This window comes from Drosophila albomicans, chromosome 2L (genome assembly GCF_009650485.2).
Source record: "Drosophila albomicans strain 15112-1751.03 chromosome 2L, ASM965048v2, whole genome shotgun sequence".
NCBI lineage: Eukaryota > Metazoa > Arthropoda > Insecta > Diptera > Drosophilidae > Drosophila > Drosophila albomicans.
The window spans coordinates 28665535-28689099 of record NC_047628.2 but is presented as its reverse complement, the minus strand read 5'-3'; the positions used below and the strand labels follow the sequence as shown (position 1 = coordinate 28689099).

At 40.1% G+C, this 23565-nt stretch overlaps 1 protein-coding gene and 1 non-coding gene across 3 annotated transcripts in view; both read right to left on the bottom strand.

The window, feature by feature from the left end:
- Nucleotides 1-310: 310 nt before the first annotated feature.
- Nucleotides 311-23565, bottom strand: part of LOC117565812 (uncharacterized) — a 97936-nt gene continuing 74681 nt past the window's right edge. Inside the window, exon 3 of one of the 2 annotated variants that reach the window (XR_007954594.1) lies at nucleotides 311-744. This is a non-coding gene — a transcript (uncharacterized LOC117565812). Of the gene's footprint in view, nucleotides 745-22836; nucleotides 22996-23565 lie in introns of those variants that run through there. The other variant, XR_007954593.1, reaches the window with a different exon arrangement.
- LOC127564973 (trypsin-1) lies at nucleotides 6285-7547 on the bottom strand. The gene is made up of 3 exons (XM_052002669.1): nucleotides 7281-7547; nucleotides 6826-7217; nucleotides 6285-6754 (listed from the first exon to the last, which is right to left on the bottom strand). The coding sequence occupies exons 1-3, from the start codon at nucleotides 7480-7482 to the stop codon at nucleotides 6401-6403; spliced, it is 948 nt and encodes a 315-aa protein (XP_051858629.1). The 5' UTR covers nucleotides 7483-7547; the 3' UTR covers nucleotides 6285-6400.

Genomic DNA, 23565 nt, shown 5'->3' with positions numbered 1-23565 from the left:
CCTTCAAATGGCCAATATACGATGGAATTTCCGATTTTTTGACAATTTTTCTATACTCCCCCCTTGAAAAAATTAAAAAATTTTAAGGCAGATTTTTTGTTGATATTTTTAGAATCCTTTACTGCTAGTTGAAAGTAATGTTGACCTTGTTTACAAAACGGTAAGTCCAGATCCTTAAGGATTTGACCGATTTATGGCTTAAAAACCAATGTCATTTTCAAGAATACTAAAGGATATTAGTTTTGAAGAACAGTTAATATTTCAACTTTATAAACAATATAATACTTTGTACATATGTATATGAGTTAAGTACATACATATATGTATATAAAATATAATGCAATTTTAAAAATATATTAGTACAATTTTTTACATAGAAACTAAGGCATTTCAAATTATTTACTAATTCTCATTGTGTTTGGTTAAAGGCATTGTATCTCACAGTTAAACACTTTGAGGTGATAATTGGTTTGTTGGCGTGTGCTTCTAGTTGGCGCCTTAATTTGGTAACCCAGTCTTGGGGTAATCTATCCGTAACAGAGCGGAGCAGAGTGCTGCACCTTGTGCCACATTTGAGTAGCACTTAGCACCTCCTCCCTGGTTGCCTCTTGAGTGGCCTTCCTTCTGATGATGATGATGTGATGTGCAACTGTGCCGCATTATAAATGTTTGTTGCCTGATTAAAATGTAAATCATTCACAAGCAAGAAGAATCCATGTTAAGTGTGCTTGGCAGACAACGAATCTGAAATTGCAGAAATTCTCAGTAAATTTTGCTTTCGAAATCAACGAAATTGTAAATGGGATGAGAGGAGGTTTAGGGTTAGGTGCTGAGGTTATGGGGCTGAGACGAAAGCTTGGTCTACGGTGTGTAACTTGTTATTTGCTGTAATTAATTTTGAAGCCAAAGTGCTAATTAATTCAGAGCGCGAGTGAGCGAATGAATGGCTTCAGGTGAAGGCGTTGGAAGGGTAAAGCAAATTGTGTTCAACATCCGCTGGACAGCTGTTGCTGTTGTTGTTGTTATCGTCATTGTTGTTGGCAGAGAAGCACAGAAGCTGCCGCCACACAATTAATGGTCAGAGCAAAGCCCAAAGTTAGGCGCTGCCAAAGTAATTTCTCAAGAATTTTTAGAAGCAACAGGAAACTTGCATAACTGTACGCGCAGAGTTCGGCAAAACTCTAGTAGCTTCTTAATGGAGATTGTGTTGCGGTTGCTGTTGTGGTTGCAAGACTTACGCAATGCGACTGCTAAATGTCAGGCCAAATCAGAGATGAGATGTCCCGCCGCGTCGCCGTCGAGCTAGGCAAAAGTGATCTCAAGCAGCCGCCAGCAGGCAGCAGCCAACTGAGCCAATAGTAACGCCTACCAATACCTTTAATTATAGTCCCAGCCCGCCAAGGACTGCAGCCCCCGGGGGCTAAAGTGTGTGGCTCTCTAGCTCAAGTCAGAGCTGTGTCTTTTCAGCTCTTCAGTCTCTTCAGTTGTTGCTGTGGCCAAACATGACGCACGTATAGAAAACATATTTCAAACTAAACAAACTCATCAGAAAAAAACGCTGGAACGCGTGCAAAATTAAAAGTAAAGCGAGAAAAAATGTAGACAGGGCGACAGCAACTGAGACAGCGACTGAGACAACAACAGCATCGAGATCTTGTTGGATCTCAAAGCGTATAGAATGCCGCTTGTTATGCGCTGCACAGCGCCAAGGTCGTCTGATTTGATCGTTTGGGGCGTTCACTGGGGCTGCTCCCCCTTTAGTGCCGCAGGTGACGTCACCTCACGGCACAGAACGCATTCATTTGGTCACAAAACAGTTGGCCAGAAAACGCCCACGCCGCCAGCGAAACTAGCTGGAAAATGGCTAAACTTTCTGTTTCTGTTTCTTTTTCTGTTTCGGCTTTAGCTTTGTGCAAAGCCTGGCTGGCTGGCAATTTAGTAATTATAAAATGATTAATTTTTGTGCATTTTCTCAACACCTTCCACTTAGCAGCGAAGAACTCTGCTAGCTCTGGGTGCGGACCCTGGGCCAGGCGTTAAAGCTCAACTACTGTCGATTTAAGTGCCGTTGGGCCCATTGACCATTGCCCGTTGCTAGTTGCCCGCTCATAGGGTATCATTAGGCCCGGCAAAACAATTTAAAATAACTGCTGCAACTAGCATAATAATATTAAGAGACGATGGCGACTCTTCTCTCAACTCAGTGTCTTGAGCATAGATGTAGACAATTTTCATAATGGGCAGAAATAAATCTGCAAGCTGCAGCCGGAGTTACAGTAACTGCCACAGCTAAAGCTAAAGATGCCACAGCAGCATCCCTGGGAACCTGAGAATGCGCTGCACAACTTAATTAATAAACTAATGAGCAGTTTGCAGGCAGCCAAACGAGGTGCATTCTCATTCTGATTCCCATTCTCGGTATGGACACCGCCCGAAGACCCAAACTGACAGAGATAATCTGCCATCGGACTCAACCACCTCCACCTCCCTCGCTTCCCTCTTCTCTCTTGATCGCTTTGAACCCAGCCTATTTGCAAAAGATCAGTAAGAAATTAAAATAAATGTGCAACGTGCAAAAATGCCAAAAGATATCGCGCTAAACTAAAGCTGCGAACGTGTTGAGCAACCCAAAAATAATACAAAAATGTTTGATTTATGCCCCAGCTTATTGGGAAATGCCCCCCCTTGGGAATACGTGACCGTAAAGTGATATGAAAGTGAAACAAGTAAGAGATTTAGGATTTACTCAATACTCTGACATCACAAGCAGATGCCCTTGAAACGCATTAAAGCTCTTTATAATTATAATAATAATATTAAAGGTTAAAGTCAACGGACTTCAATTGTTATTGTCCAAAAATGTGACTAACTGTTGCTTGTACATATTTATATCTAATAATCATATAAACAGTGAGATAGAAATAGAGAGAGAGAGAGAGACAGAGTGAGACAAAGAGAGAAAAAGAATTGTCTTTTGCTCCTTAGTGCTTTATAATTTTAATAATAATTATATTTATAACAGAGGCAACTTAAGTTGAGCTCAGTTAACCAACAAATCACTTAACCAAAAAACCGTAAAATATGAGATGTTTTGGCTTTAACATTCCTTTATATATCCACATTGTTATATCGCGAATAATCATAATATAATAATATAACAAAGAGAGAGACTCAAAAAGAGATTGATCGAAAAAGAAATAGTTGTTGCTTGAGTCGTTAATAATAATTATACATATCTATAACAGAGGCAAAGAAATTGATCTTAGTTATCGGACAAAAGGAACTTTTTACTACCCGAAAATGTGTATAATTCCTCTAATAAGTATATAAACAAAGATAGAGACTCACAAAGAGAGCGATAGAAAAAGTATTGGCGGTCGTCGTTTCGCAGTTTTGTGTGTTTCATTCGAAGATTAGATCTGTCTGCCTTTATGACTGTCGTATTGAATAGTTAATATCATCATAAACCCAACAGTTAGATGTGGCCATAAATTCACGAAATAAAGAGAAGTCGTAGGCAGCGAAGACGCTACTCGGAGCATGTTATTAAGTTATGTCGGGATTTGCGAAGTGTTTTACGCCTTTTTGCCCATTTATGTATGAATCTGAAAGTGTTTGTCTGAATGATGTTCAACTTACCGCCACTTGTCGGCTGCTGTTCAAATGATGTCTGCGCTTGCATTGAGCTTATAAATATTAATGGTCTAGACACTAGACATATGTATATATAAGATATAAGCTTCACTCGGATGACGAGTTGCGAATTCTTTAGCAGCGGCTCATCCTGCAGAGCGGGACTGAAAGGGAAACCGTGTCGAAGTAAATCATTTTCATTTCACTCGCTGGTTTAATTATCACAATTCCAGATTTGGTGCATGTTCTGTGGCCGTGTTTGCCTCTTGGCTTTGCACAGCTCATAAATTGCAGCACGAACAAGTTGATGCTGACGGCGACTGCTGAAAAACAACAAAAAAAGTAAAGAGAGAACGTGAAGCAGCAGCAGAAGCACACAAGTTGAAATATTTATGGCAACTTGTAAATTGAAAATAGTCTTAGTTTTCTTAGCTGCAATTGCAATTGCAACTGCAACTGCAACAGCTATGGCAATAGCAGGTCCTATTCAAATCAATGAAAACTGATAGCCTTGGAGGCAACAAAAACAAGTCGACTTCTAGAAGATGCGCGTATTAACATAGACACAGCCCTAAGTATAGAGGGAACAACTCTCCCTAGACCAAAGATGGCACCGGCCATGGCAACTTGCAACAGCTTTTAAGCGACATGCCAACACTTGCAACTTCTCCCCCCTCTCTCTCTGTGTGTGCAGCAACGTATCATTAACAAGTCACGACAAATTCGCGGTCAGACATTTGAAAAGCCAATGCCAAATTTGGTGAGGACAACGCCGACAGTTGGGCCTGCCAATGGCATTAGATAAACTGCAACTTCAACTCCAACTCCAACTACGACTTCGACTCTTCGACTTCGACTCTTCGACTTGGACTTGGATTGCGACTCTTTGCTGGGCTGGTATCAAGTGCCAAGTGCCAAGTACATGGACAGGTTGTGGCGACTGCCGGCGGCGGCTTTGAACCACAGAGACCACCGTCAGTTGCGAGGTGTGAAAAATCTAAAATGCAAACACGAATGCAAGTGCGAATCCAAGTGCCACAATCTCTCCACTTTACTCCACTCCACTCCACTCCATTTGTAGTTGCTCCCCTGGGCGCTGCCCAAAAATAAGCAAAAAAAAACAACCAAGAAAGTTATAGTCGAGAGTGCTCGACTGTGAGATACCCGCTAGTGCGGTATTGATTTTAAAATTTACCAAATTAATATACCTCAAACACTTCTAAAAATATACCAAAGGTTATATTTGGTATATTCATACAGTACTGCATTCGCAATATACCACAGTGTGGGATTAATTTTAAAATATAGCAAAAATACTAAGATTATATCAAGTTAATATACAGAAAATACTACTAACTACTACCAAAAATACTACAAATATACTAAAAGTTGTATTTGGTATATTGATATAGTACATTTGGTATATTCATACAGTACTGCATTTACAATATACCACAATGTGACATTAATTTGAAAATATACCGAAAATACTAAGATTGTATCAAGATAATATACCAAAAATACTACTCAATACTACTAAAATGCTAAAAATATACTAAAAGTTATATTTGGTATATTGATATAATATAATATATACTACATTCAAAATATACCACAGAGTAGAAAATATACAAAATTGTCACCCAAAGTAACTAAGACCCATAGGGACATGACTCTATCGTATCGGTTGCTGCCCCTGATCAAGTATACATATATATACTTTATAGGGTGGGAGATGCCTCTTACATATATTCCCTGGAGGCACGACGCTATAATACCCTTTTAACCTACGGATAACGGGTATAAACCGAGGGAAACAAAAGCGAAAAGGAGGGAAAACTCCTCCTCTGTTGGATTCGATTCGATATGTTTTTTTTTTTGTGTGTGTGGAGAGGGATTCGATTCTCATACGCATGAATTATTTATTTCGATTGTCTGGCGCGTTGCTTGGCATTATTTTTAGTGGCCATAAAGAGCCAGTGAATTTATGAGTCAAGCAGAGCAAAGCGATCGGACTTGGGAGTCGAAGATGGGAGTCTGCAGCAAGAAGCAAGCAGCAAGCGCGATCGCGATCGCTCAAATTATCGCAAGGGGCATGCAAAATTTATTAACAAACATAAAAATTGCTCCAGAATTTATTTCATCTTAATTCAATTTAACAACTTAAACAGCCATAAAGTGTTCACATAGTAAATCAATGGCAGACGATGATCATATAGTCAGTCGATCGTAGTAGCCCAAGCTTAGACTCTGCTCTGCTTTGTGCCAATGTGAATTTATGAGCTGTGCATAAAAATGAGTCAAAACAAATTATGCCGCCAGTCGGCAGTCGGCAGTCGCGAGTTGGAAGTTGGCAGTTGGATTGACAGCTCGGAGCAGGAATGATAACCGAAGCAGCCACAGCGAGCGATTATGATGTGAGCGAGAGTCTGCTGCCAAAGATTTCGATCGGACGTTGCAACAATTTCGAGGCATTAATCATAAAGTTGAACGAGATTCGAGATTCAAGATTCAAGATTCGAGGGTGGATCAGAGATCGATACTCTCACTCGACGATAAGAATCAATTCGCCATTTTAGAATGCAGCCCTTGGGCTATTCTATTCTTAGAGACTCTGACATCTTCTTTGATGTATTCGAAATTAAATAATATTTTATGGTGAATTATTTATTGGATGAGCAGCATGTTGAATAATTTAGAATAATTTAGAATGGGATTAATGCAAGTGAAACTATCGTATTCGGTATTCGGTATTCCATATTCAACTCTAGCTCTGGCAATAGCAGCCATCGGCAGTGTTCTTCTTGATCCAGTCGATGAACTTGCTCACTCTGGCATAGACACCAGGCGCATTGGCCTGGGCACAGCCGTAACCGAAGGACACCACACCAGCGAGCTTGTAGCGACCCTCGTTGACAATCAGAGGACCGCCACTGTCGCCCTGGCAGGCATCCTTGCCACCGGACTTGACCAGGCCAGCGCAGAGCATGACATCGGAGATCTTCTCCTTGTAGCGCGTCGTCCTGCACTGTTGGTTCGTGATGATGGGCACTTCGACCTCCTGCAGATAGTTGCTGGTGGTGCCGCCCTCCTTGATCAGACCCCAGCCCGCAACGGTGGCCTAACATTCATACGTTCATATGCACTCAATTATAGCTAATCAAATACAAAAGACTTAGGCGACAAACTTACCGTCTTGCCATCAAAGTTGTGGTTGACATCGGGCAGGCAAACGGGACGCATGTTGGCACCCAAAGGCACAACAGAGTCGAGCTTCAGGAGCGCCACATCGTTGACAATGCGTGTGGGATCGTAGTTGGGATGGACTGTGGTCTTGATCACCTTACGCACAATGCCAGGATCCTGAGAGGATCTGTCCAGCTGCAGCAGGCGAATGCTGATTTGATCCCTGTTGCCGTGCACACAATGAGCGGCGGTCAGAACGTAGCGATCGTTGATCAGCGAACCGCCGCAGAAGAGACGCGGATAGTAGCGACCCTTCACCAGCTGCGCGGTCCAAGGATACTTGTTGGTGCGCACCTGCTGGCCACCCACAATGCGATTGACGTTGGGCAAGCCGCAGACTGAAAAAGAAGAAAGAGAAAGGATTAGAGAGAGAAACTCTTTGCTTTACTCGTGTTACTCACAGCAGTTGGCTTTGGTTGTGCATTGATTGCGAGCTCCTTTACGTGCTCTGCCCTCGTTGAGTTCGTTCTGGTGAGCCACAAGATCGACGACATCCTCGAAGCGTTCATTCACAGTCCTCAGCTGATCCTTGGGCGCATCGTAGTTGTATTGAGCCAGCGCCAGGCTGCAGCCGAGCAGCAGCAGCGCTAGTTGGGAACGCATCTTGGTGTTGTCTGGAGTTGTCCGGAGTCGGGTGGAAAGTGACGCTGATGTTTGCACAGCGCCAGCTACTTATACCGCCTCAGCGAATGTGTTGTTGTTGTTGCCAAAAATATGAATGTTTTATTGGAGTTTTGCGATTTGCTTCATTTCATTTCTTTTCTTTCTTTCTTTCTCCGCTTTCTTTGTTTGCTTTCAGGTTTATTTGCATAACACTTTAAAACGCTGCCTCAACAACAACAGAAATCAACAATAATCAGCAGCAGTCAGAACAACAGCAAAAAAACAAATAAACTTTTGGCTCTTAATTCGTTGCTTGAGAAAAGTGGAGCAAAACTTGAAGCCGCCTCCGCAAGCGGAGCGCTGCTTAATGGACTTTTAATGCCCTTGCTCTCGAGAGGCTTAGGCAGACTCATCGTCATAACGATCTTCGACTTCGAGTTGAGCCGCCTCTGACCCAGCTCTGGCCAAAAATAAACTGCAAATTCCGCAACTCAACTCGAGTCAAATTCATGCGATGCGCTGCGCTGAGTTGGCAATTTAACGAGTGTCTCTCTGACTGAGTCTCGATTGTGGATTGAGCATAAATACTGCAGCACTTGCAGCATAAATATCCTTTAAGTGCCAGTTATCCGGTATCATCATTAACCACACAGCCAAACGCCCGCTTTCACGCTGTTGCGCATAATTTACAAGACTTTAACTTACATTCAGTTGCTGCTCAGCCTCCTCTTTTTTTTTGGCATATTTTACTTGGCAAAACCTGAGCAGCAATCGCTGTTCAGAGCTGTCCTCTCTGTGCCCGCAGGCTGATCATATTTTCTGGCCCCGGAATGTCGTCGCTTTTGGTGTCTGCCCCCAAAAATGGCATGCCCCAAGCTGCAAGCTGCAAAAGAAAATACAAAATATGAATAACATTACGGTCAAGAATAAGAGCGTGTGTCGTTATGCAACATGTGGCACTTGCGCTGCGGCAAGCGGCAAGCGGCGCGTGCATGAAATTGCCAATTTAATAATATTTTAATTAATAAATTATGTAGGACAACCCGAAATCAGACTGCAACTCAAGAAGCCATTACCTTTTTTATGGCCCATAAGTGCAGCTTTTTATAGCGTCTCTCTTCTTCTTTTTTGCTTCGCAGATTCAATTCTTGTTTACAAACAGCCACAAGGAGAAGGCTGCTTCGGTTGCTTCGCTTCACAATATAAATAATTATATTCATAACTCCACCGAATATTCAGTTATTACTCGATCGAATTATAGTTATAATATATGACCTTACTTTTAATGCAATAAAAGCAGTTATTTCCTTATGAAATGAAGAGGAAGATGACTTCAGAAAAGAGGTGCTTACAAGAAGAATAATGATAAAGAGGAGTGTTAATTTATAAACATTTCAAATAAGGGATAAACTCATAATTTCAATATTAAATTGTAAATCATTTTTTAAAAGGATTTCTTGACATAGAATTGAGTTATTAATTGCATTGTACAAATATGTGACATAAATATTTTTTATCAAAGGTAATATGAGATAGTCTATAGATTTGTTCTTTTTACAATAAAGAGATTAATTTAAAATTAAAATGTAGATTTCTCCAAGAAATAGTTCAAATTAATTTTAGCTAGTCTAAATTTATGAACATATCAAATACATATTTTGAGCCATTATTTTTGAGTTTGACCCAGTTTGTAAATGGATTTCTGAGAGAATTCATAAATCTCCGAGCAAAACTGTTCGAGATTTATGAGCATACATTTATAGACTGCGCATATTGATACTTTTTTTCGATTAATAACTTAATAGACGGTTAGCTAACGCGTGTCTCTGGCTTTTAGCTATTCTGTTCCCCAAGCATAAATAACTTTTACTTTTATGTCAAGCCCAAATGGCAAAATGTAAATGAAGAGTTGTGTGTGTTTAGCATTTGATTTTCGAAATTTCATTTGTTGCTCAGTTTTATTTTGTTTTGTTTGTGGCTCATTTACATAGCGAAAAACAAAACGAGAAATGAAACTAAAGAAATTAAAGCAAATATTATAATCGATTTAGAGATGCGCATATTTTGAATGTAGTAATATTTCAGTATACCAAATATAACATTCGGTATTTATTAGTATTCTTCGGTACAATAATTTGGTATATTAATAGCTTTCTTACTTGAATATTTTCAATGTAATATTTTATGAATAAACCAAATATAACATTCGGTATATATTAGTATTTTATTGTAATATACCAATATACCAAATATAGCATTCGGTTCTTATTATTATATTTCAGTATATTTATTAGATTTCTTACTTGTATATTTTGAATGTAATAAAATGCCAATATACCAAATAAAGCATTCGGTATATATTATTATTTTTGGTATATTAATTTGAAATATTTTTAGAATCTGGTACCTCTATGATTTAAAAATATGAATAAATAATAATAATAACATAAAGCTGCTGCGTGACAATAGAATGAAGAGAGGCAAAGACTCAGCTACCTCACACGCTGATAAGGCGATTGTTGAAATCAATTATCCGAGTGCGGTTGCATGCAACATGGGCGTGGCAGCACGACCCAGCCACCGTAGTTATGCGAAGGTTCAGTACATTGAACTTGCAGCAGCAAACTTGCCGCTTGCCCCATGCCAAACTATAACAGAGAGTGTTTAGAAAGGTTGAATGGCATTTGCCGTTCACTTGGTTCGTCTGTCCGTTTGTTCGTTTGTCCGTCAGTCAGTCAGTCATAAATTTGCATAAGAAAAGAATTGCATTATCTAAGCTAAGCAAGTTGCTGCCAAGTTGCCAGTTGAGCCATCCAAGTTCCATCCAAGTTGCACTTATCTAGGCGGCACAAACAATCAGTCGCAGCCACAGTCGAAGTCAAAGCCACAGTCGGAGCATTTTAATTATTGTGTGTGACGTCCACAGCAAACATCACACACACACACATACACACATAGTTATATGATGCAAATGTCTCTCAGTTCTTGAGTCTAAGTCTCGTCTTGGCTTCTGACTGATGTGCTGCATTTGATAACTGCCAACAATGAAGACGACTTGGACCCTTAGATAATATAAAGCTGAAGCCAGCAAATCTCTCTGGCGTCTCACTCTCATCCTCTTCCTCTCCCTGTCTCTTTCTACTCTGCTCTCCTTGTCTCTCTCTCTGGCTTTTATACGTTTACAACTCATAGAAATTTGTAGCATTCGCAGCCCGTTGGGCAAACAAATCTAAGGTCTGAAATCTGCTCAACAGTGTTGGCAAAAGGAAATGCATTAAGAGCTTGACAAACAAATTGAATTGCTGACATTCTGCATTTTTAAAAATAAAAGAGAATTATTTAAATAAACAAAATATAATAAATCTAAATTTGATTTTTACTTAGAATTGAGAGCACATTTATAAGTCAAATATGTAAAGAAAATATTTTTTAAAGCATATTTGAATCATTACGAAGCAGAAAAAACACATTGAATTGTTGACAACATTTATTCTCAAATATAAAGCAGAATTACTAAAATGATTAATTTAATTTTGATTTCTAGATATACTATAATCACCACTAAGCAGAAAGCCTTAAACTGAATTGGTTACAAAATATAAACAAAAATTCGGAAAAGAAGTAAATAAATTATAATTATTCTAATTTTGACTTTTAGGATTATTTTGAGCGTCTAAAAAAGTACTTTATTAATCAGAATAATAATTGTAAATTAGTTCATTAAAATCTAACTGCAAAACGGCCAAATTGTCAGCACTGTTCTGTGGCTGCTACCGAAGCAACGAAGGCAACTGGCGGATGGGCAACATCTTCTTCCTCCTCAATGACATTAATTCATTTTGTATGCAAAGCAATCAGTGACAGTAGCCGTGGCCTCTCTACCTCCAAAATGCAACAGCAACAGCATCAGCAACTGTGCAACTCTGATTCTAAAACTGGCTGCAACTCTTGGCAATTAGAAAAAGAGTTGGAAAATTGTATGCGAGTAAGAGTTGAAGTCAAAGTCAAAGTCAAAGTCGGAGTCGCAACCGAAGTCTGTGTTGTGAAGTGATTCTGGTTGTGCAGCTTTTCCAACTGATTTGCATTGCACGATTTTCAACTTAATTTAACATAAAGTAAACAAGCGCAGTTAACAAGCCAAATACAAGCCATGAGCGTGCGGGTGCCACAGTTGTGACCAACCAACCATTCTCGCCTCCCAGCCTCTCTTTTCCTCCTCCTCTCTGAAGGGCTGCTTACATGCTCTGTCACTGTCCTCAGTCCTCTCCTCTTCATCCTCCATCCTCCGGCTGTGTCGTGTGACGTGTTTGTGGAAATTCTCAAATATTTGAACTGAACTCTCTGTGGTCAGCGTGAAGACTGCAGTAGAGAGCTTTCTCACAAGTCAACGCCAGGCGCGCGAGACACTTTAACATGGAGCATCGTGAGGAGTTTATTAAAAGCAACGACCAGCCTCTTCAGTCTGTCTCTGTCTCTGTCTCTTTCCCTATCTCCCTCTCTGTTTGTGTGTGCAGTCAAATCCTTTGTAAGGTAATTGCTCATTTCAGTTATAAGCACGCACAGCACACCACAACTCAACAAGGTCCAAGACTATGTCTGTGTCTGTGTCTGTGTCGCCACAGATGGCAATCGTTGTTATGGCCACGCCTGTTGCAGCATTCAATGCTGCCTCGAAGGGCTTTGGCAACGCTTTGCATGTCTAACAATTGTTCTTCTAATTGCGTTTATGGTCATGGCCAAAGGAAGCTGCCCGAAAGGATTGGCTTGTAAACGCAATCGGACAAGATAATCTATGGCCAGCCAAAAAGGGCGCTTGTTCCTCTTGCGTGAACGTGTGGCATGTGGCATGCAGCATAAGGCATGTGGCATGCATTTGGGCCGCAACAAATTGCCGCTGAATTCTGTTTCTGATTCTGATTGAGTTCTTCAACTCAACTTCGCATTTATGGACTCGCTCCATTAACTCGCCACAACAAAATGACATCGAAAAAAAAGAAAACAGAAAACCAAACAAAACAAATAATAATCATAGCAATATTGCCGCCGCTGCCCTGCAACACTTCATTACAACTAAATAAGGGGCTTTCTTGTTCTTGTTCTCGTTCTTATTTTTGTTGCCTTGCAGCGGGTGTCTTCGCCACTTTGAAGTGCGATCTTCGATTGGGTTTGAGTGAAAAGTGCAGCTTGAGGGCTTGAGTTTGATTTCTTGATCTGCCAGCTGAATGTTTGCGCACAATCTGTGCCTAAAAGTATGCTTTCAGTTATGGATGAGCGAATACGAAAAGCAGAACAACCTAAGAGTCATTGTAATGCAAATTGATAAGAACGAAGTTAAGTTTATAAGTTAGCTATAAAATAGTTATGCATGATAATAATAGTATCTATAAATATTCATAAAGTTCTCAGCAAATCTTCTATGAGTTATTGTAATATCTTTAAGCTGTAATAACATTTTTATATAAAGTGCAATAAAAGTACAGACAGAAAATAATAATTAGATGTACTTCATAATTTGTGACAACACTTTTTAGCTCTTATTAATTAAATTATATTAAAAATTTGAACTTTGTTCTGTAACTTAATCAAGTTACTCATCTTTTGACTTAACTTTTGTGTAGATCCTAAATTTCTTTTCTTTTTGGGTCCTAATCTCTTTCTCATTTTACTTTAACAAATTATTGCTGCTCTTAGATTTGGTAACTGACTTTTCAGCTACCTTGGATGATTAAAAGTTCTTGCTTTAATAGCTTGATTGATTGTCGCTATGCTGAGATTGTTGAATTGAAACTGCATCTAAGAGAGTGCTAAAAGACAAACTATATTTTGTGAAAACTCCTCGTTACTTACTCTAACTTCTACAATGTATATTTTTCAGCATTAAGACTTAGTTCATTCAATCTATTAAAGAGCTCTTCCGTCTCTGCCCAATTGTTGCATGTTGTGTGCTAATCATCTTGTGGAATTATTTATTAAATATATAGAGCTTTATCTAGCTAAAGCAGTCCAATGCTGTTGTCGTCTCGATATGCCGTAGAGCAGTGTCATGGCAACTTGAAACTGGCAACTGGCAACTGAACTGAGGCGGAGGCTGCAAACAGATCGTGCAATTGCCAGTTATGGGCTGAGACTGAGCATCACACACAAAAGGCACACTCAAAAGAAAAGACTAAGAAAAATGCTTGCGTCAAATAAGAAAAACGCCTGAGGCAAGCGAACCTGAAAAGCAGGAGAGAAGAGGGAAGTGAAGAGGTGTACACACATGGGCCAGGCCAAGTGTGTGTGGCTAACTTAAATCAGTAGAAAATTGAAGACCGAGGCTCACAGTGTCTAATGATAACTGCAGGAACTTTAAAGGCGCGAGATTGCGGAAATTTCAAGGCAGGCTCCAACATGAAGACAGGCAACTGAACAACAACAACAACAATGTGGAAAACGACAACGACGACGACAAGTGTCAAGTGAAGCTTAGATAAATTTCAAAAAGGGCAACAACATTGGCCAACACAACAAGACTTTGACTTTAACTTGGAGTTTGAGACAGTGAGAGGAGGAAGAGAGAGAGGAAGAGAAGAATGAAGACTGCGGCCTCACCTTGCCATGCCGCACAAGTAGCCTGAGGGCGGCCTCAGCAGTTGAGCAGCATCCTCGACTTGCCCCAAGTGGCATGCCACAGCAAAAGCAACAGCAACGGCAACGGCAACCGAGACTCGTTCGCATTTGAACTTGCAGACACGCTTTTGGCCCTTAACATTTTTGACCGTCATTTCGGCGATATAAATTCCTCGGCTGCAGAACGCAAAGAGAAAGGAGAGAAGAGAGTACGAAGGGGGCATGCAACATGCTGCTGTTGCTGAGAGCGAAAACGCTTTTGGGTTGCACTTTCTTCTGGCTTCACGGCAGCAGCAGCAAAAGTGTAGATCAGCGCGAAATCTAATTTATGCGGCAAACACAACACAACGTACAGCAAACAGCCATGCAACATGTTGCACGATGATGATGACGATGATGCCAGTCAGCCAGCCTGGCAATATTTTTATTTAAAAATTGCAACAAGCAGGCAGCCAGCAAGCGGCAAGCGGCAACGACAATCGAGGCGAACGAACAACAACGACGCATGTTTTATGACTCTCATTGTCATTTATGCAAATTAGACAACGGCGCGCGCGGCAACAGCAACAGCCAGAGACCGAACTGATGTGTAGTTCAAGTCCAGGTTGTGGCATGAACCCGATCCCGATCCCGTGGTCGATGTCGATGCAACTTCTAAGCAACGGCGCAAATTTCCCACCAAAAGGAACGAAGGAACCACAGAGAGCAGGGTCAGAGAGCTGGAGAGTTGTCCCTTTGGTTGCTTGGGCTGGTTGCTTGCTTGCTTGGTTATGAGCAACATGTTTTATGATATCTGCGGGTGATTTATTATCATTTGATTTAAAAAGCAGTAGACAGGACACACATCAATACCGGGACAGCGGACAAGCGGACAGCAAAAGAGTGGACAACATCCGAACGAACTCTTGTTGTGGTCTTAGTTCGCTGAGCCGGGGCGTTATTTATAGTTGAGCGACAGGGTCCAATGGATAGAGTCTGCATTTCATGCTTATTATAGAAATGTGCGCTTTTATGACCGCGCACAGCATGTTAAAGGTGTAAGAGAGAGCAAGGGAGGGAAGGAGATAGTCGGCTGGTCATTTTAATTAGCGTTGCTCACTCCAAAGCGAAAGACTCAGGCAACAAACTTGATTTGTGTTGACTTTGCCATGGATCGTAAAAGCCAAGCTAATTAATTTCACTTCTTTCCCCTCCCGCTCTCTTCAGCGTTTAGCATTATGTCTGGCTCAGTTACAGTTAATTTGAGCTGAGCAATCTAATTAAAGCAACAGGGCGTCCAGCTATAGCCAACTTCAATTAGTTATATCCCACTTAGTTCTGCAAAATCGCTGGAAAGCATTTAATGAGCAACATTTTAAACATTCTCCAAACTCCGAGCTACAAATTCATTAACATTGCTCTCGCAAAAATTAAAGCGATTTAAATTCGCTTTTCTCAAACAACAATTACATCACTAATGTATGAAATGAAATCATTTCCCTGGGGAATCTGCTTCTCTAATCTATGTAAATTTTTTGTTTAAATGCGAGATCCGTTTGCTGATATTTCCAATAGTTATTTCACAATCAACGACTTCGTCATTGTCAGCTTTCATTCCTCACTTCATCTTCCCCAATTGATTTTACACTCATGTAAAATATCTATAGTACACGATGTTGCTCATCTTTGTGGCGTGTGATGTGCATGGCTAAAAATAGTCGCTTAACTGTTTTCGCTTTTGCTTTGGCTGTTTGTTGCGTTTGATTTAATAATAATTCATTACCTTCACATACATTTAATTCAGCGATGTGCAAACTGCAAGTGGGTTGCCAGCAAAGTATTCAGACTAATTGTAACAAGTAAGCAAGAACCAAAGACTATATTTAGTATATTGGTATAGTAGTACATTCAAAATATACCACAATATACAAAATATACCAGATTGTCATTGTGAAATACCCGTTACACATTGTGAATCTAAGCAAAACACTGTGGTATTATTTTAAAATATACCGAATTAATATACCACAAAATACTAAAAACATACCAAAAGTTATACTTGGTATATTAATAAAGTATTACATTCAAATTGTGTATTTGGTATATTAATATACTACCAGAACCAAAGGCTATATTTAGTATCTTGGTATAGAAGTACATTCAAAATATACCACAATACACAAAATATACCAAATTGTCATTGTGAAATACCCGTTACACATTGTGAATCAAAGCAAAACACTGCGGTATTATTTTAAAATATACCAAATTAATATACCACCAAATACTAAAAATATACCAAAAGTTATACTTGGTATGTTAATAAGGTATTACATTCACATTGTATATTTGGTATATTAATATACTACTACATTCAAATATACCATAGCATTTAAAATATACCAAACGTATTTCTTTAAGACCTTTTAAAATTTGTATCTGATCAAAATTAAATTTTGAGGAATTAATGTTCTATCCTTTATAATTTCTAAGATTTTGGTATAGTAGTACATTCAAAATATACCACAATACACAAAATATACCAGATTGTCATTGTGAAATACCCGTTACACATTGTGAATCAAAGCAAAACACTGCGGTATTATTTTAAAATATACCAAATAAATATACCACAAAATACTAAAAACATACCAAAAGTTATATTTGCTATATTAATAATGTATTACATTCACATTGCATATACCATAAACGTATTTTTTAAGAACTTGTAAAATTTGTATCTGATCAAAAGCAAATTTTGAGGAATTAAAGCTCTATCCTTTATAATTTCTGAGATGTAGGCATTCATATGGACGGACGAACAGACTGACAGGACGATAGGGGTATATCGTCTCAGATTTTTATGCTGATTCTGTTACACACATTTCCTGAAGACACAAAGCTATAATACGCTTCTACCGTATGGGTAGCGGGTATAAAAAGTAGCATAAATAAATAGTTAAACTCACCTCCTCAAAGTGCAATTAAAGTCAGTTTCAGTGCTGATCTTTTACGCCTCCATTCAAGCCATGCAAACTGCAAATATATCAAGAAGAAACCATAAATTTATATCACTGCAAAATTAAAGTTATCTTAAAATGGCCTCGACTTATGTGCATTAATGAAATAAATCGCAGCTTGATTGATATCCAAAAGTGGATTGCTGAAAGTATTAAGATAACAATCGTTTTGTATTTTGTATCTTTACTTTTTGCAGCTAACTTATGAGGCAGCTGGCGCAACTTGTCGTTTATTAGATGTTTACATCTTATTACATTTTGTGGTCGCCGCTTGGCAATTAAATGTGCATTCACGTGCCACACAGCGGACAGTCACAAACATGCACAGACATGCACACAAATGCACAATGACATCATCCGCTTGTCGCTCGTAAAGCTGAGTTATGGCCAAGCTGATGAAGACTGTTCTCCTCTCCTCTCTCTCACTCTTCCCACTGTGAGTTGTTTGACGCCCACACAGAGAGTGAGACAAAGGCTAAGCTTGGGTTAGGTCCGGGCGAGTGTTTTCAATTGCAAATTGAATTCAATCATTGACTATAATTTGGCACACTCAACGCGACGCGACTCGCGAATCGACTCGACAACGTTTTAACAGTTAAATGTTGCAGCGGCGTTTGCATTTAACACGCGCAAATTGCAGCTGCAACAACAACTGGAACTGCGGTCGTAACTCTGCCTTGAGTCCAGCTATGGGCATGCAACAGAGTTCGAGTCAGAGTCAAAGGACCATTAGAAATTCTAATTTTTGGTTGCCAGCAACCACAGCAACAGCAACAACAACCATAACAATTGGCTATCGGAACGTAGCGGCAATCAGGCATGCAAAAGTCACCCACAAGTTGCAACTGCAACGCCAACTGCTGCAACAGAAGGTGGCAAATATGTAAGTCACGTTGTACATACGTTGCACCCAGGGATGGAGTGTAGAGGGGAATCTGTGGCCCTGGCCAGGCTTTCTTTGGCGTTGTCAATGGCAACGACAAACGGCGACTATGTGTGGCTGTTGCCGTTCTGGCTGCTGCTGTTGATGATGAGGCTGTGTTGCAGATGCCGCCATAAACAATTGCGATAAAAAAGCGTGCGAATTTCTCACGAACATTTTGAGCCAATACACCAATACACACAAGAGTAGAATCTATCGCATCTCTACCTACTGTGGTCTCAACTGTCTCTCTCTCTGACGTCTCTCTAATTCTTGGCGCATGTTTTGCCTGGCGGTATTTGCGCTTTGATTGCCCAAATCCGCAAAAGCAGACGAACAACTACAACTACAACTACGAACAGCGACAACAACTACAACTGCTGCCTTAAGTGGGCTGTGGGTCAAGCCATGGCCGGCATTGTTGTGGCACTAATGATTTTGGCATGGTATACAATTGATTGATTGCTTGATTGAGTGCATTGAACCAGCAACCAATGGTCAGGGCCAACTTCAACTTCAACTCCAACTTCACTCGAAGCCAGTTTTAGTTCAAGAGTCGAGTTGAACGAGTCTTAGGGTTAGGGCTGAAGCCCCACACACTCGGCAAAGGTCAATTGGTTTGTCTGCCCGCTTTCCGCCTGCTGCGCTTTCTGCCTGTGACAAGTTTTACATGCATTGCTCTCATAACAACAACAACCAACAGCAACTGTTGCTGGCAACAAAACTCACGTCGAGAAAATTGTCCAACTGTTGGGTTTATTATTTCGATTGCGCAGTCCACTAAGAGTGCACAGCAGAAGAAGAGCGAGATGGCGCGATTGTATGCAACCCAAGGCACGTAGCAGCACTTTGGCTTTGTCTGCGGCAGCAACTTGCAACTTGCAACCAGCCTCGCTTCACTCTGTCTCTTCTCTCCTGCTGGCAATGTGTGTCTGCTGCTGGGAGCACCACTTCTAATGATGCAAGCGAGGTCGTTTCCAAGCCTGCAACAAAGTTCTGCAACTTTTTGTTGTTGCTGCCTGCTGCCTGCTGCTAGCTGCTTGCAATTCTTTTTTTTTTCTTTCTTCTTCTGCTGCTGCTGCTGCCACAGCCCCAGAGAGTCCATGCTTATTTTCTATTACTGCTTTTTCCACTTAAGGCCATTGCACTTTTTACGTGCAATGCCATGGAGGGCTTCTTGGCCATTGCCATCGTTGTTGTTGCTGCTTTTGTTGCTGCTTTTGTTGTTGCTTTTGTTGTTGGCTGAACGTGCAAAGGTTGTGAAAATGCTGACGCTGTGTGGAAAAGTTGGCAACAAATTTTGCGTCATGCTTGGAAAAAATGAAATGGAGCGAAAAAATGTTGCTGTGTCTGCGGCTGCTATTGCTGCCGTTGCTGTTGTGGCTGCTGTTGCTGCTGCTGGACAAAGCACCGACTCGACTTGGGATCTTCATGTTGCTGCGGCTGTTTGTCTGCTGTAAGCGAAATATGGGACTTTTTAGGTTCGTTGACTTTGAACATTGCATTGGCATTGTTCTTCTCACTTTATTATTTGCTTTGTGGAGTCTGCGGCTGCCGTTTTGTTGTGCAACAATTCGCGTGCAGTAGCCACAACAACAACACCAGCAGCAGCAGCAACAGCAGCAGCAGCAGGCTCGCCTGTTGCCAGTTGCAAGTTGGCTGGCAAACAAAGCGCAAATAATTCATAGCACAGAGAGTCTTCTGCCTGCAGTCTTCAGTCTGCATTCTGACCCTTTCATTAGACGCAGAAGCCAACTTTATGCATCCTGCGCGTTGATTTCCATTTAAACGACAGCGTTAGAGAATCAACAACAACAACTGCAAACAGCAAACAACAAAAGCATGAGCACAAACAAAAACAGTAACAGAAACAGAAGCACACTCTCAGACACTCACATAAACACACTCGTCGATACATAAAACTGGCTTCCTTGATGCTATCCAAACCGATCCAAACGAAAAGCGAAAGAACCCATTAAAATAGCAGCAACTGCAACTGTTGCAACTGCAACTGCAACTTCGATTGCTGCAAGTAGCATTCGTGTGCTGCGCGGTAGGTTGTTGTCACCCTTGCGCCGTTGGGCTTTTGATTTGCAGCAGCAGCAACAGCAGCAGCAACCAGAAAGTATCTCGAAGCACAGTCAACACGACAAGCGACAACTTTGGCCACCAGCCACGTCAATGGCAGCATGCATCAGCCACAGGAGTCGTAAGTGGGATAGGGACAGAGGCAGAGGCGAGAAATGCTGTGACAATTGCAGCTACTCCACTTAAAGTTGACTTGTGTTTTTAATAACTTCAACAGAAGTAGACTACAATTGTAATAAAAGCAATTAAAAACTTTAAATTGAAATTAAGAATTAGATGGACTTTAAATATTATTTTTCTAAATAGATAAAATAATAAAGTTACAGTTAAATGTGCTTGAGTAAAAGCAAAACAGTTCAGTATTATTTGTAAGACATATCAAATTAATACTGAAAATATACACAAAAATACTGAGATATACCAAAGGCTGGTACATTGATATAGTACTAAATTCAAAATATACCATAGAGTACTAAAATATACCAGATTATCAACCAAAGCAACTAAGATCCGTAATAAGAAGTCATTTTTCCCCATACAAAATAATTTTTAATCTGAACAAATTTCTGGGTTCAAAAAGACTAAAGTTTTTATTGTATATAACATATAATGGCAGAGATGCCTCCTTCTGCCTGTTGCTTACATTTAATGAAGGCACAAATTTTAATACCCTTCTACCTTATGAGTAGCGGGTATAACATAGCTAATTAATAAGTTTTCTGAGTCAGACTCTAATAAATACTTGACGTTAATGATGCTGATGCTTTCTACAATACGATTCAATAAAATTTGTACTTTAATGACCACCAACTTTTGATAAATGGGTTCCATAGTCAATATTTCTATACACAACAAAGCTAATCTAAACAAGATGATAATTAACTAGCCCTTCAAGTGGAACACCGTAAGTTTTACATAGTTTAAATAAAAACTTCTTTGGTGCAAAGTGTTCTTAATCATTTGCCTAGAACTTATTTGGATTAAGTGATTTTAATTACATGATTAAGAGTTTTTAAGAATGACTTCAAAATTATTTAAACGTGGTTCAGTTTTAATAACCGCTCTTCATTTTAATTAACTGTTCTATCTGAAATGGGAAATGGAAGAGTTTGCTTTGTGCTTTTCTGGCGATAAATGCCAACTTCTCGCTGTCAAATTGTGGCTTTAATACGCTGTTATAAGCCAGCCACAACTGCAGCTGCAGTCGCCCAGCCCAACACAATAGGCGATAAGCTGGGTTAGGGCAAAGAAGAGGTGCGGGGGCGAGGGGCGAACACGTAGCCGTTTGCCATTTATTCGTGTCTAGGCGCAAGAAAGAAAGCAGCATGGGTCGAAAAGCTGCTGCGTGCAGCAATTAGTGGCAAATTGCATGGGAAAATTCTATCAAAAATATGCAAAAAGCACAAAAAAGACGAAGCAAAGCAAAAGAGCAAAGAAAATGCTGTGCGGGGGAGTCGAAGTCGAGGCCATGGCCGAGGTTGACTGTTGTCGACTGTGTGAGGTGGAGACCGAAGCTGAAGCCGAAGCGAAGCTGCTGCCGTGGGGCATATGCAAAACGAAAGACTTCAGACACGAACTTGACGCATTTGGCTGCGTTCTTAACAGTAAAAAATGTGGCTGCAACATCGTCGACTCCTTCGCTGTCTGCCACTTGCTGTGAACACAGACAGCAACCAGAACTAGAATCAGAGCTTAGAGCTTAGAGGCTGTGTCTGTGCTGCATGTTGCCAAATTGGCAAATTGGGAAATTCAATAACGAATCACTATGATTACCATTTACGAGAATCAACGCTGCATTTGGCTTTAAATTGGTAACAACAACAGCCGGAAAATTGCCAAAAAAAAAAAAACTTGAGTTTGCTTCCTTGTTTCGTTGACTGCTCTTGCTGTTATGTTTTTTCTTCGTCTCTTTTGGGCTTAAAACAAAATCGAAAACTTAACCTTAAACTTGGAAGTCTTTTCGCAGCAGAGACAACTGAAAAATAAGAGACCAAGTCAAATAGATGTTGTTGCCCCAGTCGCATGCAATGCGCGCATTTGACGTAATGGGCTACAACAACAACAACAACAACGAGAGTCACAACAACACGCAAACATTGTAACAGCAACATCACAGCAACAACAGCAACAGCAACAGCAATAGTCACAGCAGAGCGCCAACAACTGGGCAAAAGTTCATTACTCCACTTAGGGCCACATTTGCCGCAGCTGCACAAAGTTGAACAGTTTTATTTATGCCCTGTAAAATGTGTTTGAAAGGGGTATGCAGAGTGCAACCTAAGTATGAAACTGCTTAATATTAAACAAATTAATAAAATTCGAAGGTGCAGTGTATTGACTTTTTACTAAGAATATTTACTTAAGCCGAACTTCGAGTATCATCAAAAGTATTAAGTATTCGTATTTCTTGTTTAAGACTAAGAGTTATGAAGAGTTTGCTCAGTTTCTATACGTAAATGCTCAATAATTAATCTAATTACTATAATTCGATTTTCTCTCGTTCCTCTTTTTAAAGTATTTACTTCAAAAATACTAAAAATATGCCAGTCAAAGCAAATAATTAATAATATGAAAATATTAAAGAAATTTAAAGAAATTTTACAATTTGTATTTAATTGCAAGAAAACTCTAAGAATCATAATAAATAATATGTAAAATAACTTTATGAAATTTAAATTTCTTGTTTAACACTTTCTTCTACAATATTTACAAGGTATTTTCAAGTCAATCCTCAGCACTCTTTCGATCTTCGGCCGCTTGTAAACTCTTAGCGGATTCTTGAAGACTTCACAGAGGTCGCTGTGCCTTCGTCATTATTGTCTGCACCTTCGTCATCATCATCATCATCATTATCATCATGATCGTGGTCTTTGGTTTTGGTTTCAGTATTTTTTCCTAGGAAGTTTGGTACTGTTTCAAGTGGGCGGTCAAGGAAGTGCAGTCGCCTGTTCGGAAGGTTCTACTATGTTTTTGCTTTTATTTCTGTTTCTCGTTGTTTAGTAAATGCCAAAAACATTTGCCAATATGCTAAACAAGTTTGGGACTAAAAAAAAAAAAAAAGCCTTCAACTCGAGTCCAATGGCCACTTCTATTTCTATAGTTTCCCCCAGGCAGCCAGGCAGGCAGGCAAAGCGAGGGCTCAAATCATTTCAAACAAAGATGTACATCAAGTTGATAAACCCCCAACCAACTGGCAGCAGCTTCACGTAAATTGCACGCCAGCGGCCCAATAATTGGCTGTGGATCACTGCAAAGCTGAGAAGGAGAAGCAGATTGAGACTGAAGCTGAAGCTGGAACTCAGACTGGGAACTCGAACTGGGAATGGGAAGTCGACGTCGAATCTTTGGGGCAATTGTTATGAACATGTCAAAGTTAACGAGTGGCCCGCCGGCTATTTTGACTGTCAGCTGGTCAAAGTGGCAAAGTGTTAACTGGCAGAGGGCCAAAAGTAGGCGGAACAGCTT

Bases quoted from the DNA above. Each gene is read 5' to 3' on its own strand.
- LOC127564973 (XM_052002669.1), bottom strand. From the start codon at position 7,482: ATGCGTTCCCAACTAGCGCTGCTGCTGCTCGGCTGCAGCCTGGCGCTG. The intron at 7,218-7,280 runs GTGAGTAACACG...CTTCTTTTTCAG, and splicing joins CACAACCAAAGCCAACTGCT to TCTGCGGCTTGCCCAACGTC. The intron at 6,755-6,825 runs GTAAGTTTGTCG...TATGAATGTTAG, and splicing joins ACAACTTTGATGGCAAGACG to GCCACCGTTGCGGGCTGGGG.